The 13,976-nt window shown below is 31.8% G+C and overlaps 1 protein-coding gene across 1 annotated transcript; it reads right to left on the bottom strand.

Annotated features, from left to right (window-relative positions):
* Positions 1-11,824: 11,824 nt before the first annotated feature.
* Positions 11,825-13,231, bottom strand: LOC114192294 (EPIDERMAL PATTERNING FACTOR-like protein 5). The gene is made up of 2 exons (XM_028081974.2): positions 12,936-13,231; positions 11,825-12,806 (listed from the first exon to the last, which is right to left on the bottom strand). Exons 1-2 carry the CDS (start codon positions 13,036-13,038, stop codon positions 12,550-12,552), a joined length of 360 nt encoding a protein of 119 aa, XP_027937775.1. The 5' UTR covers positions 13,039-13,231; the 3' UTR covers positions 11,825-12,549.
* Between the last annotated feature and the right edge of the window lie 745 nt (positions 13,232-13,976).

Raw genomic sequence — 13,976 nt, 5'->3', positions numbered from 1 at the left:
TTTGACTCTTATTTTGTAGCTCTTCTTTTTGTTACTTTGGTTATACACTTTTTTACTCTCTTTTAATTGTTTGGCTTGTTCTTTAAGGTTTAAGCAGATCTTCAAGGTACTTTTCCTTTTATCATAATCTTAATTATACATTTTTTTTTTCCGTTATGTTATGTTCAAATGGATATTCTCAAATTTGGGTCACACATTTAATTATCTTTACTCCATAATTTTATTTATTATTTATTTTTTGTTTCATGATAATGTTTAATTCTCAATTTTAAGTGCTCAATTGCATAAATCCTTAATTTAATTCAAGATCAAAAGATGAAGAATCTATGTTTAAATTTGAATTATTATTAATTTAATTTTGTTATTTGTGCTATTTCGTTTAAGTGGTATAATATAAATTTTTAATAGTATAAAAAATATTTGAAATATTTTTAAACTTGATTATTGGTTTTCCTTTTATATTTTGTTAAAAAAGAAATTAACCTTTTTACTTTGTTTGATTTTTTTTTGTTACGTATGTTAGTTTCTAGAGAAAATGAGCACAGATTTGCAGGTACCAAGTCCACCACAGTGTTCACAACAACCAACTCCCTTTCAAAGTTCCAATAATGACAGTCAATCTCCATTTAATTATTTGAATTTTATTTAGTTGTTATTTGATACTTTAATTTGAGATTTATACTATTATAATATTTTTCTTAATATTTGACATCATGAAAATCAAAAAGAGTATGTTATTTTAATATTGAATATTTTGATAGTATCATGATTCCGTTGGTGTGATTTTTAAATTTTTTTTATAAAAAATATTTAATTGATATATGGAACAATAAAAAAATGGGTATGGGTATGGGTATAAGAAAATACCCGTTACCCGGTGGGGATGGGGATGGGTCAAAAGTTGTATACCCGTTGGGTTTGGGGATGGGGATGGGGATGAATTTTTATTATGGGGATGGGGATGGGATCATGATACCCGTACCCGCCCCGCCCCGTTGCCATCCCTAGTCATGTGTATTTATTTACTTCTTTTATTGTAATACAAAATAATAAAATTATTATTACTAAAATTATAAAAATAAATGTAAATAAATTTTACAATAGATAATTTTTTTAATTTAAAAGATAGTTAAATTTAAAAGGACGGTAAAATAGAAAAAAATATTAAATTTAAGAAGTCACTTAAAGTGCGGTAAAGTGATTATTTTAATATAAAAAAAAGAAATTATTTAAAGGATAGAAGCAGAAAAAAAAACGTTCTGTATAATAGTATACATAATATTTATATAAAGTTTTCAATTATATTACTGTGTTTTGTTTTTGTAAGAAGATTTGGACGAGAAAAAGCTGTTGCAGTATATAAAACATGTGTATAAAATTTCATTAATAACATGTCTGAAAAATCTTATTTGTGAGCAGCGGTAATTAAGAAACTACCTATAGAGAATTAAAATAATTTTTCATCTTCAACAATAAACAATATAGCTTTTGCAACATAATTCTATATTAAGCTCTGAAGAGAAAGTGTTTGACTGTAACTGTTCTACCTTTCCTACACTCCAGAAAACCCTCGTGATTGGGTTGAAGGGCCTAATTTCTGATTTTGGCGTGGATCAGAGGAGTCTAACCAAAACTAATATAATAAAAGCCCAATGGACCACAGAGAAGAGCAAACCCAAACATACAATAATTTGTTGAGACCTAAAAATACCCTTCTGCACATTTGATAAAAGCTACCCAGATCGCACTCCAAATTTATTTTTGGATGTTGATTTTTGGTAAAGATGCTTCCGGATATTAACATCCGGGGAAGAATTTCGACTTTCAAATATAAAAAATATATATACGGAAAGTCGACTTTCGATATTTTTTTTACATTTAGAAGTCTAAATTCTTTATTGGATATTGACATCCGAAACAACTTTATCAGAAGTCAACATCCAGAAATAAATTTGGGAGTGTGATCTATATAGCTTTTCTCAAAAAGGTCAAAAAGTATTTTTTGAGTTTTAAAAAAATTTTGGAGGTGCAAAAAAATTCTTGGAGGTGTTGGAAGAAATCCCCCCAAACATTGATGCCGAAGTTTATTGGGCTTGACAACGTACTGAAAGGATTATTGGGCTTTAGAATATATCTAACTTTGACTGAGAATTTACGATGCTGAAACTGTGGATAATATCTTAAAAACCGATGTGTTCTTTTTTTCTCGGCTAAAAAAAAGGTGATGTTTTATATTTTTTAACGATTTAAAAATGATAAGTAAGTGATTAATTTAATATCCAACATTACATGTTTATGTGAAGTATAAAAATACAAGATTAGTGTTTGTTTTGTTATAACTTATAAATACTTTTATTTGAGAGAAAACCTTACAAGGCACTATTCACTCCGTTTCTTGCCAATTTTCCTTTGTTAATATTATAATCATGAATTACTTTTTAAGTTAACAAATATATTTGAACATTTGTACTAAATGGGGCAGTTTCTTACAAATTAAAAAAAATTATAACTAAAATTATGAAAGGAGAATTAAAATAAATTTTATTTTAATGAAATTTTAACCAATGAGTTTTTGCATATGACTGAAAATTAATATGTTTTTCAGTAAAAAAAAAATTGATTCCTCCCCTTATATAATCACTATATTACCACATCATATTATTATTGTAGAGTAGTTTATTTTATTTGTGAAATTCTTTATTTACTTTCTTTTAAAAGTTGATGTCCGCTTGAGTGATCTAATGATAGTTCTTTTTCTTTTGAACAAATAACCATTTATTTATTTTGTTTCATAAACTACAACTTATAAACGCATACAAAATATTTGTTTGTGTGCGTTTAGTTGGATAAAAAACATTGCATTTTAAATTGACGTAAACTGAAAAAAGAAAAAAGAAAAAAAAAAACTCCTTCTCATAAGCGCTTTTAGAAATTAATTTTTTGTTATATCAAGTATGAGCATAAATAACATAAGAAGATTAGATTTTAAATTGTTCAATCCTTCGTAATTTTAAAGATAAATATATAATAACTTATTTTATATTTTTTTTTTTATCCCATGAATCTTTTATATAATAATTTTTTATGAACATAAAAGCAAAAATTAACTATTTAACGTTTATTTTTTAGTTCAAAACTTTTTTTTAAAAAAAAAAGTAGTAATACTTATGAAAAATAAAAGAAATATTCAATTTTTAAAGTAAACTATATGTGAATGAAAATAATATAAATTCAATTTATTCACCATTATGAAGCATGATGTTAACTGTAACGTTCCATTTAATTAATACGCGTAATTAAAGAAACGTCACACAATTATAATATAATCATGCAGTCTTGGAGTTTAAACAAAAGGCCGTACAGACCAAGGCACACCACGATGCCACAAAAAATAAAAGAAACATGTTAAACGGTTTACTGAAATCCTAGAAAGATATAAAAGCGGACAAGTACATGGGTTGTAGACTTAAGGATAGCCCAAAAGGACAGAAAGTCCGGCCCAAGAAGGCTAAGCAGCGGGTTCGTCTCTCCTCCCTTGTTGACCACGGTTACCTCTCGCGTCTACTCCCATCAATAAAATTGATGATCATCGCGAAGATAGAAGAACAACATACAAAGCAACCAACAAGAAAGGGTAAGCTAGAGCCAACAACAATTTCATCATGCAATCAAATGTACCTTCATAGCCAATATACACATATACGACATACACATATCACTCAAACATGTTATGACCCTTCAATCAATACACTAAGACTCGACTCATCCAGATACATATAGCCTGGTCGGATTCATCGGATGCTTGCACTTGTGGTGGATACCTCTGCTCACCTCCGAACTGCTCACCCCCGAGCTAAGTGTTACAAGTGTTATAATGAATCAAATTTCTCTGACACACAAGGTTAGCTCTTAATGAATTTCGTCCTCCTGCTACTCTCACCATAGGAGTCAGTCCGCTCTAAGTGAGACTAACTAACTCCTTAGAGTGTCAGGATGCAACCTTATCCTGAATCCTTACCAGACCATATAGATGGGGCACCACCAACTGACCACCTTACCTTGAGCGAGCCGCCTGGGCGGCCATTTGCGCGAGAAGGCCTGAGCTAACCTCGCCTAGGCGAGATGAGCTCGCTTGGACGAGTTTAACAGTCGCCGCCACTGTCATGCCTGTAACAGTCATATTTTGCACATGCCAACAACAACACCAACCATCTCATGCATTCACAGCAACATACCAATACCAGGATCATAAAAATATACCGCAAACAGCTTGCAATCACATTAAACAGATTAAACAGAAAGGTTCTAGCTTCCCGTACCTGGATAAAGCTAGCTGGAAACCTCGACACCCAACTGTGGAGCACGTACAACTTCTAAGAAAAGACTCAGAGCTGGAAACAATGAATAAAAGCGGGTCGTTACGGAACCCTGACAAAAGCTACGAAAATATACCAAGGAGGGACAACTGCTAGTTGGAGAGCACTTAAGTGAGCTAGGGACGGCCAAGCTGAATGCGAACAGAAGGTGTCGTGAAACCCTAGCAGAGAAGGCGGCTGCAGCTCTAGGTTCTGTGAAAAGAGTGGAAGGTGAGACTTAGGGCAACGAAGTATGATTTTATATACTAGGTCAGCCCTTAGGCCCACTTACAAGGGCAACCCCCTTTAATTTAGGACAGGCAAAAAAGAATTATTCTTAATGGGCCTTACATTAACTATGAATTATCTATTTTTATTGTTGGATATATTATTTTGATTACTCTAAAATTATTAGTAATAAAGGCCACGAACATCGAGAAGGAATCTGATGACTTTTTCATAGGAATAGTCAACTAATTTTAATGAAATTTGATGAATTTTTAACTGATTATATATATATATATATATATATATATATATATATTATGGAAAATCGAAGTTCATCATTCAACAACACATAAAATAAACTAAAGTTACATAGTTTTCCTACAAAAGTCATCAAATTCATCCACCACAAATATCATAACATCTTATTTAAACTGAGTAACGATCAACCACTTTCAAAACACATATATGTTTTAACCTTTAACATTAAAAATAATTTGTACCTATATCACACTATTATCCTCTTCTACACTTAATAAACATTCATTACAATAAAATGTCTCATTAACAACCAATTTTAGTAACCAAAAAGTTATTAGTCATTATAGTTACAAATATAGATACAAATTTACAAAATAAAAAATGATTTGTTACTAAAATATTTATTATTATAAATAGAAAATTATAATTTATATTTAAATTGGTTTCTAAATTTAGCTATCATGGTTTTAGCTATCAAAGGTCACTAAACATTACCTAGCAGGGTTTTTGTTACCAAAGGAATTGATTTTTAAATTAGTTTCTAATGAACTAGTACCAATTTAGTGATCAAATATAATTTTTTATTTATAATAATAACTATTTTAGAAAATCAATAATTTTTTATTTTGTAATTTAGTATTTAAAATTGATCACTATAGTGATTAACAATAATTTGTCACTAAAATTAATGGTTAATAAGACATTTTTTTGCTGTAATTATTCACTCCTCAAATTCAATACATTAAAACACAACGGTCACCTCCAAATCTCATATTTTACAAATTAAATAATTTAGTCTCTAAATTTTGAAATATTTAATCCAAGAGAAGAGACTAAAATAATTGAATCACTATGATTTTAAACAATTTAAAATTTACACTCCTAGTAACTAAACTATATCCTTAAACAAATTAAAATATTTACTCCTACATACAGATTAAAAATTTTGGTTCATATGATTTTTCGTCATTCTAAATTAAATAAATTGGAACAATATACCTTATTTTTACTATACAAAAATAAATAATGATATTTTGACTACTAAATTTTGACAACTTTCTCTTACAACATAACGTGTCATCTTCTAAGTGGTTTTTGAATATTGAGAATGAGTAAAAGAAAAAAATGGAAAACTACTTAGAAAATAACACATAAGATTATAAGAGAAAGTTGTCAAAATTTAGTAGTCAAAAAATTATTTTCCATATAAAAATCGAGTTTAAATAAAGTATTGCAAAAACTGTTCCTCGCACTTGAACTGAAATGCGATTACTTAGCCATGGCTCCTTCCTTTTCGGCAACAATTATGTGGATGATCCTGCCTTCTATAAATGGATCTCTCTGCTTTTATCTGATACCACATATTCACTCAATCTTATTTTTTTTCTAGTTTCTCGTAAATATTTAAAAAGTTCCTGACATATGTTAGAGAACTTGTGTAATTCACCGCAATCAATTATATTCGTTGTTCGTGATTGAAATCTTGAAAATAAAACATAGAAATAATTTTAACAACAAAATAAATATATTACGTACTCTAAGAACGTAGGAAGTATGCAGTGATAGAATGAGAAAATTTGAATGTAGGACCATCAACACTAACACAAAAGAAAGAAGACAAGAGAATACAACAAATCTCGCAACGCAAATGTGAACAACCACCGCAGTAATGTTAAATCTATGGTTTTTTACTAGTGATAATAGTTACATTGTGAAAAAAATATAGTCTATTTGAAAAATAAAAATAAAAGAAACGTTTAGAAAATTGATATTAAAATTCAAAGACCATGCATGCATGCATTCATCATTAGTACATCGATTGGAAGTATCGATAACAACGGTTAAAAGTTTCACATCGACTAAAAATAAGACTAATTCATAATATATAAATGAGGTGTAAATCTCACCTTACAAACTGATTTTGTGAAGTTGAGTTAGATATAAAATCCATTTTTAACAAAAAAAATCATAAAATGTTGAATAAATTTTAAGTCTCAGGAGGAAGTGATCGGAAAAGAAATTATGCAGGTGACGAAATTAATGAGGAGAATGCATTGGTTTGCACGTTGCATAGATTGATGAAGACAAAATGTGGGTGGGGTTGTGACGGTCCATAAAGAATCAGAATTTTCTTTCCTATGGTTATCGCCCTCTTCAATTCGCAGACAAAAAAAAGTGTTCCTACAAACACAAGGAGTGGGTTCAATGTCATGTTTCACTCTGTCAGAGATTCCAAAGCCATACACAAACTACACTTTTCATCTTCTTAGCTCCTATCGTATCCCATCTATTCTTGTAGTTTTCTTTTCTTCCTTACACCACCACCAACACTTCCTCATCAACTTTTATTCAATGGGAAGAACATCTTCTCAGCCTTGCGGATAACCAAAGTATTTGATTTGGTCTTTACATTGTTTCTGATTTTATGAGCTCAACCACTAACTTTTCTAACACAAACTTATCAATCACCATTGATCGTATTTTTTGGAACCAGAGACTAACTTATTAAGACATTTCCATTAACAAAAAAAACCAGCAAAAAAATATTATATTATAAATTTGTCTTATTTTAATTGATATAGAATTTTTAACACATTTTTTGACGTCATTCATCACTATATATTAACAATGGTAAGTGAGTGATGCAATAGATTCAATAAAAAACAAATCTCAATAACATAGAATCAAACTCATAACTCTAATGTTATAATAAGAAATGATTTTTAAATCTGATCTGACCTTAAAAAAATGTCTTATAAAATGAGATTTAGACTCACTTATATACAACTTATATACAGAAAACTCACATTATATCTCTGGTTGAAATGAAACATAAATCATTCCTTCGAAAGATAAAGATAATTAAGATTTGTATTTACTTTATATATAAATTAATGTTATCTGTATTCTTAACACAGATCGACACTCTTGTTCAAAACTTGTATATTCACGTGTCTCGTCATCCTAATTAAAAAGGCACAATGTTTTAAATTTTCAAAATTTATTTTCTTTTAAATGTATCTAGACGAGATATAACGAAGAAGAAAAAGGACAAACATGCTAACAAACCCACTGATTTAGAACTATATATAGAAAAAATTTGATACTTAAATATATTGATTTTACTGTGATTTCTAATCTAACTGGATATAATTTCTTATAGAGAAAATATTCATACTTTTGTCAAGGAAACTAAGACACTAAGACACTAAAAAAATTCAGAATGCAATGCTCTTTCTATTTACTTACCTGGTGTTAACGAAATTGTAAACAAACTTATTTATTTATAATTAAGTGATTAATAAGAAATGATTATCGATGAGTAAGAACTTTAAATGTGCGAAAAGCAGAAAAGGATGATTTTGAAGGTGTTTAATTAACAGTAGTGCCTAATGCAAGGCATGATGATGGTATCTGAGACTTGGATGCTGTCGACCTGCTGCAAGAGAGAATCTTAAGGGTACCCACTGTATGTGCAACCACAACACTTTCATTTATTGCTGTATGGTCAGGTACCATCTTCAACATCACAACCTCGATCAAAACAGCAAAAATATAAAATCTGGTTTAGTTTCTAAAATTAGACCAGTACGTTAGTTTCGTAGGTTAAATTGGGAATTAGTTATGTCAATAATGAGGACAACTCAAAGAATTCATAAAAATTAAAAAATCAAAAAGTGAAACGGCTTGCAAAGAATTACTCAATAATTAGGAAATGTTACAAAAATCTTCGAACGTTATTTTCAAATGGCAATAATTAAGGTTAAATAAGTTTGTAATCTATAGTAAAAATTTCAAGTTTTAATTTACATAAAATAATTATAGAGACTAAAAGTTCTGTAGGAACTACAAAATTTATATAATCCATCAAATTGTATTCTTTTGTTTCTTTTTTATTTTTCTTTAAAATGTTTAAATAAATAAAGACTCATATGTAACATATATTTCGAAATGTTATTATTCAATTATTTATTTTAATTTTTATCATATAAATCATATGATATAAGTTTTGTTTCTTCTTTTTATTTTTTTATATAATTTATATTGATTTATTATTTGATATATTTCACAAGAATTGCATGTGTATGGAGCATTAATAGTCTGATAGCAAAGACCAAGTCTTAAATAATGAAGCTTAAGAAAGAACAAAAAAATATATTCTAGATAAAATTTATAGGTTTCATTCTTAGAATTCAAAGACTCCTGAAAAAGAAAAGTCAGAAGTTCCACCATAGATCATATAATATGTTGCTGACAAAGATTTTGTAAATAGTTAATTTGTAAGTATTTCATCTTTCACCCACTAATTTATTTAATATATATAGAAAATTTGGAACTGTTTTAATTTACATAATGTGGGTCCAGAAGATGATACATGGAATGAGACTTTCATTTGACTTTGTTGGGAGATGAGTTAAACCTTGAAGCCTCTCTCATGTATGGGTCCAGAGGTGCTGCTAAACCATCATTTTAGGGGCAAGTATAGTTCTATTTCCGAATTCAATAATTTAGACTTGGGAGTTATGATAGTCCTTGTTTGTGAGTACTAAAATATGCTTCATTTTCAATGTAATGTTTCTAGACAGTGATCTCAACCAACTTTATCTTTTTGGTGTCCAATTGATACCTAATAACATTAATGCTCGTATTTGGTGTCTGTCAAATTTTATGGACCCGTATCATCGGTTCACATGTTATCTGATTATTCTTCATGGGTCGGAAGTCAAAAACCATCTATTTCAAACAAAACATGGGTATGCACAACAGGAAGTGCCTTCGGTTTCGCTGCATTGACAATGAAATTTCCTAGAAATAAGACGAGCAGATGAAACATCACTAAAGTGTGGTGAATCTGATCAGGGTTTGATGGTCAAACAGGATTGGGAAGGTGGTGGGTAAGAGAGGTCGGTCTGAAAGAAAGATTTTGATGGATGGAAATGAAGATGTGAGTGTGATGAGGAAAAGTGGTGAGGGCTAAAACCACTTTCCCAGTTTCACCGGCAATCCCAACAACACAGTCTAATCAGACATCACATCGTTTTCAGAAACTTAACCACACTTTGAAGATGGTGGGGTGCTGTCATGTTCATGTGTGTGGTGTAATGGGCATCCTGATTAGGTTTCAGGATTTTCAAGGTCAATTTTTGGAGCAAAACCGCTTCATCCATTTTCCCGTCTCATTGTCAATGTGTCTTGTCAAACCCTGAAATAAAACTACTAAATACATGTTTTTCTGTGGGACTGTGACATATTATAAGTGCAAGAAGAAAAGAAAAAAACAAACAAAAAACAACAACACTGCCAGGCCTCGTGAAAAAGCAGACACACTTCTCGGGCTGTACATCTCTCTCTGTGTATCAGAGCCAGCTAATTTTTTAAAACCATACATATGTTAATGGATACAGAAAATGATTAATTTAGTAACGCAAATATAGAGAAAAAAATCTGTGTACTTACTGGATTGATAGGTTTTAGTAATTATTAACCATCCCAATAGCAGATTTCTGTTTTGGGAGTGGAAATGCTCAGATGAAAGAATGGTTTGAAAAAAAGAAGGGTTAAGTGGGTAGAGAGAGTTGTTGCGTTATTTTGTGAATGGGGACTTTCCTTTTGCCAGTTTTTACTTTTACCTCAATTGATACAAGCAACACTGACAGCAGGGTTACCCAGCCAAAGCAACTCTGTATCTCTGTTCAACCCAATTGCAGAGAAAGGAGCTTTCTCCCCCTCGTGTGTGTACTGCAATTTTGGGGCGAATTCCCCAATTCTCTCTTCTTCACTGCCAACACTCGTCACTCACATGTCATCCACTACAATAATACTATCATCTATCCATAATTGTTGGCCCATTATTTTATTCTTCTTTGGGAAACATATCAAGTTCAGAGTCACATATATCTTAATCTAGGATTTATGAATTAGGTTCATTCAAAAGAGACATCAACTTTAATTTGCTCCCAAAAGTAAACAGGACAGAGTCTCTCCGCCGTTTGATGTGCATCACTAATCCATTTGTCAACCAGTTTACGCAATGTTTTTGCCTCATAATTCATATGGTGGAGGAAGTTGTGCATGGCATTTTCAGAAATACGCATCATGGGACCTAGTTTCATTTTTGGTTTCGTGTGTATAAGCATGGACCCCTTCAAAAAAGTGAACAAGCTAAAATCAGAAACATTGGTTCCATTCATCACTAAAACATCTTACAATAATTGAAACCTTTTTAAAATCAAATCTCACTTTCAATCATAGGAGCGATATTTAGGAGAGAATCCATGGTTCCCACAATTGTTCTTGCATAAATTTCATTCGTGTTATGTAAAATTATTATGTACAGAATAGAATCTACCTTTGAAATGTTGAACATAATTACATACTTTAAACTTCAGATTTTTTATTAAACTAATCCATGCTTCCACATGGTACACAAAGACGCACTAGATGCACTTGGAAGTGTTAATGCATAGGGTTTGAATTTAAGTGGTCATTCTAGCCGGTGGGAATACTGAAACTAATGCTTCAAAACAAAGAGAAAAGGAAGAATACACTTCATTAGGTTAAATGTTAAGTCGCCTGAGAACGTATATGAAGAAATGAAAGGAACATAAACAAGGACAACAATGGGGAAAAGTGGCAACTTGTACGGTCAAAAAACAATAACTCACGTCCATTATCATAGACACTATAATGAAACAAACAAATGCACCCCCATGACTGTGTTTCGTTTGTTACTTCGTCCATTCTCCCCACATAATGGTAAGTATATCACTCAGAACTTGTTGCTGTGTCAAACGTTGCTTTCTGCAGAGGTGAAAACACCACTTGTTGGCTTGTGCACATTTAATGGAAAATGAAAGGGGGGAGAAGGGGGAACCGGCGCGTGCGCATATAAACAACTCTCACATAGTTCAAATTAAAAACTCTCTGTGAAGCCAATGACCGAGAGCGATGAGACAGGTCGCGTGATAACAAATCCTCAAAAGTACAAAATCCAAACAATGAAAAATTAAGAATGCAACCTCAAAAACCTAAATGCCTTAAAACAGTAAGGTAGCACAAACTTCAACCACTACAAATACAAACAAAAGTTGAGCAAGTTAACCCCGGTAGCTATCCAGCATCATTCAAATAGATGCTATGCATCCATATGATGGTTATCTGAAGAGAGACTATACTCATCATAATTACAGCTTAGAACCTTCATTGACTTGTAATAATATATAGAGGGTGGTAGGGTGGTGATGCATTGCAAGGTGCCAGAAACATACACCAAAAGGGGAATGAAAACGTATACAGATAGAGAAGGGAAACAATACATAGAGAGAAGTAGGAGTGTAGTGTGTTAAAAGCAGAGAAAGGTTTAAGATATTCGTCTCGGTAATCCCACCTGAACATCTTACATTCCCAACACTCCCCTCCTGACTGTCCCTCCCTCCTTCCCTCAAAAGGTTAATCCAAAAATCAATACTATAAACATCAATAATACTATAAACATAGTACTCTTAAACAACCCAACCTCAGCAACATTAATCAGTGCACGAAAGGCACTAACACTGAGATAAAAATAAACAAATACCCCAAAGGGAAAATTTAAGACGGCTGCTGCTAGTGTCTGCAATGTTCTTCTGCTCGCTTCTGCCAACGTTTGTGTTCTTCTTTTGTACTAGGATTTTTATAATCCATAACTATATATGCTAATTTATTAACGTCATGGCATAAAAAGCTTGTTCCCACACTTGCAACGCCATGCTTCTGGGTAGTACTCGAGGCGAATTATTAAACCGGGTTGAACTGGAACGTGAACGGGTGTGCAAGGACTGCACCAACCGCACTTGGATCTGCACGACGGCGGCGACGACCCCGGCCCGCCGAATCTCTTCTCCCCAGCCACAAGTCTCTCCACCGGCACCGCCGGTGACCCATTTTGCTTCTCTTCCCGGTTAAGGTGATTCACAGCCCCACCACCTGAAAAAACAAAAAAAAAAAAACGTGAGAAGTTAGAACTGAAGCGTGTGTCTTGAAAAAAGAAGTGGGGTGGTTTTTTCTTTGTTTTTCTTTTCAAAAGTTTTTGTATTGGTGGAAGTGTGAACTTACTGAGCTGTGGGGTGGGAGTTGTTACGGCTGAAGCGGAAGAGAAGAAGAGAAAAGAGAAGGTGGTGAAGGCTTTCAACCAGTGGAAGCGATGGTGGTGGCGCATTACGCCTATGGGCGAGGTGGGGTGCGCAGGTTAGGGAAGAGATGTGAGATAGGAGTTGAAGAGCGAGAAGGAGGAAGACGATGTTGAAGGGAGGATATGTATGCAGTGTTGTATTATTGTTGCAGAAGCGAAGGGAAGATTATTGCGTGAGAGTTGGTGTGGGAGAGAAAGTCCAAGTCAAAAAGAAGATAGTGAGAGAGAGATAGAGAGATAGAAGTTGTTTGAGTATTAGGGGAAAAGGCCCAAATGGTAGGGGCATGGGTCCTACAAAACTCCACAATGATTGTGATAGGTGGGTTCCAACTAGGTGAATTGTATGAAGTCCCTTCAAACAAACAAAGCCCTCGTTTGAGTAATTTTCCATTTTAATTCTGTACTTTTTTTAATTTTACTTCTGACATTTTTATTCATTTTAAAAAATGTTGAACTCACGTTAGATTATTAATATTATTATTACTCGCATCAACCATTTACTATTGGACGTTCGATATTATGTTATATAATCAAACTTACAATTAAACTTTATGAGTCTAAAATTAAAGATAATAATAAAAATAGACATGTTACTGTTCTTCGTATTGTTCTTCTTTATTTAATACCATTCACATAATCTAATTTTTATCGAGTTCAATTTCTCTGCTTTTGATGTCGTTTTTTTCTTCTTAATATTAAAAACACATTATTTTAATATTTTTAAAATATTTTTAATATATTTTAAAATTTTAAAATTAATAACTATTAATATATTTTGAAAATATAAAAGAGAAACGATACATCAAAAATAGTGGAGAATCTATATTTATTTTTATCCTTCTCTTTAAAAATATTGCAAAAAAAAATTTCACCTTTTCATCTCCCTACCAGAAATAAAGTGTATGATTGCTATTTATCTCCGAAAAAATATTCACTACATTATATGTGTTGCAGATATAGACATG

Source organism: Vigna unguiculata, chromosome 7 (assembly GCF_037176805.1).
Source record: "Vigna unguiculata cultivar grain cowpea cultivar isolate G323 ecotype 2 chromosome 7, ASM3717680v1, whole genome shotgun sequence".
NCBI classification, from domain to species: Eukaryota; Viridiplantae; Streptophyta; class Magnoliopsida; order Fabales; family Fabaceae; genus Vigna; species Vigna unguiculata.
The sequence above is the reverse complement of the archived record's forward strand: the minus strand, read 5'-3'. Positions and strand labels throughout refer to the sequence as shown.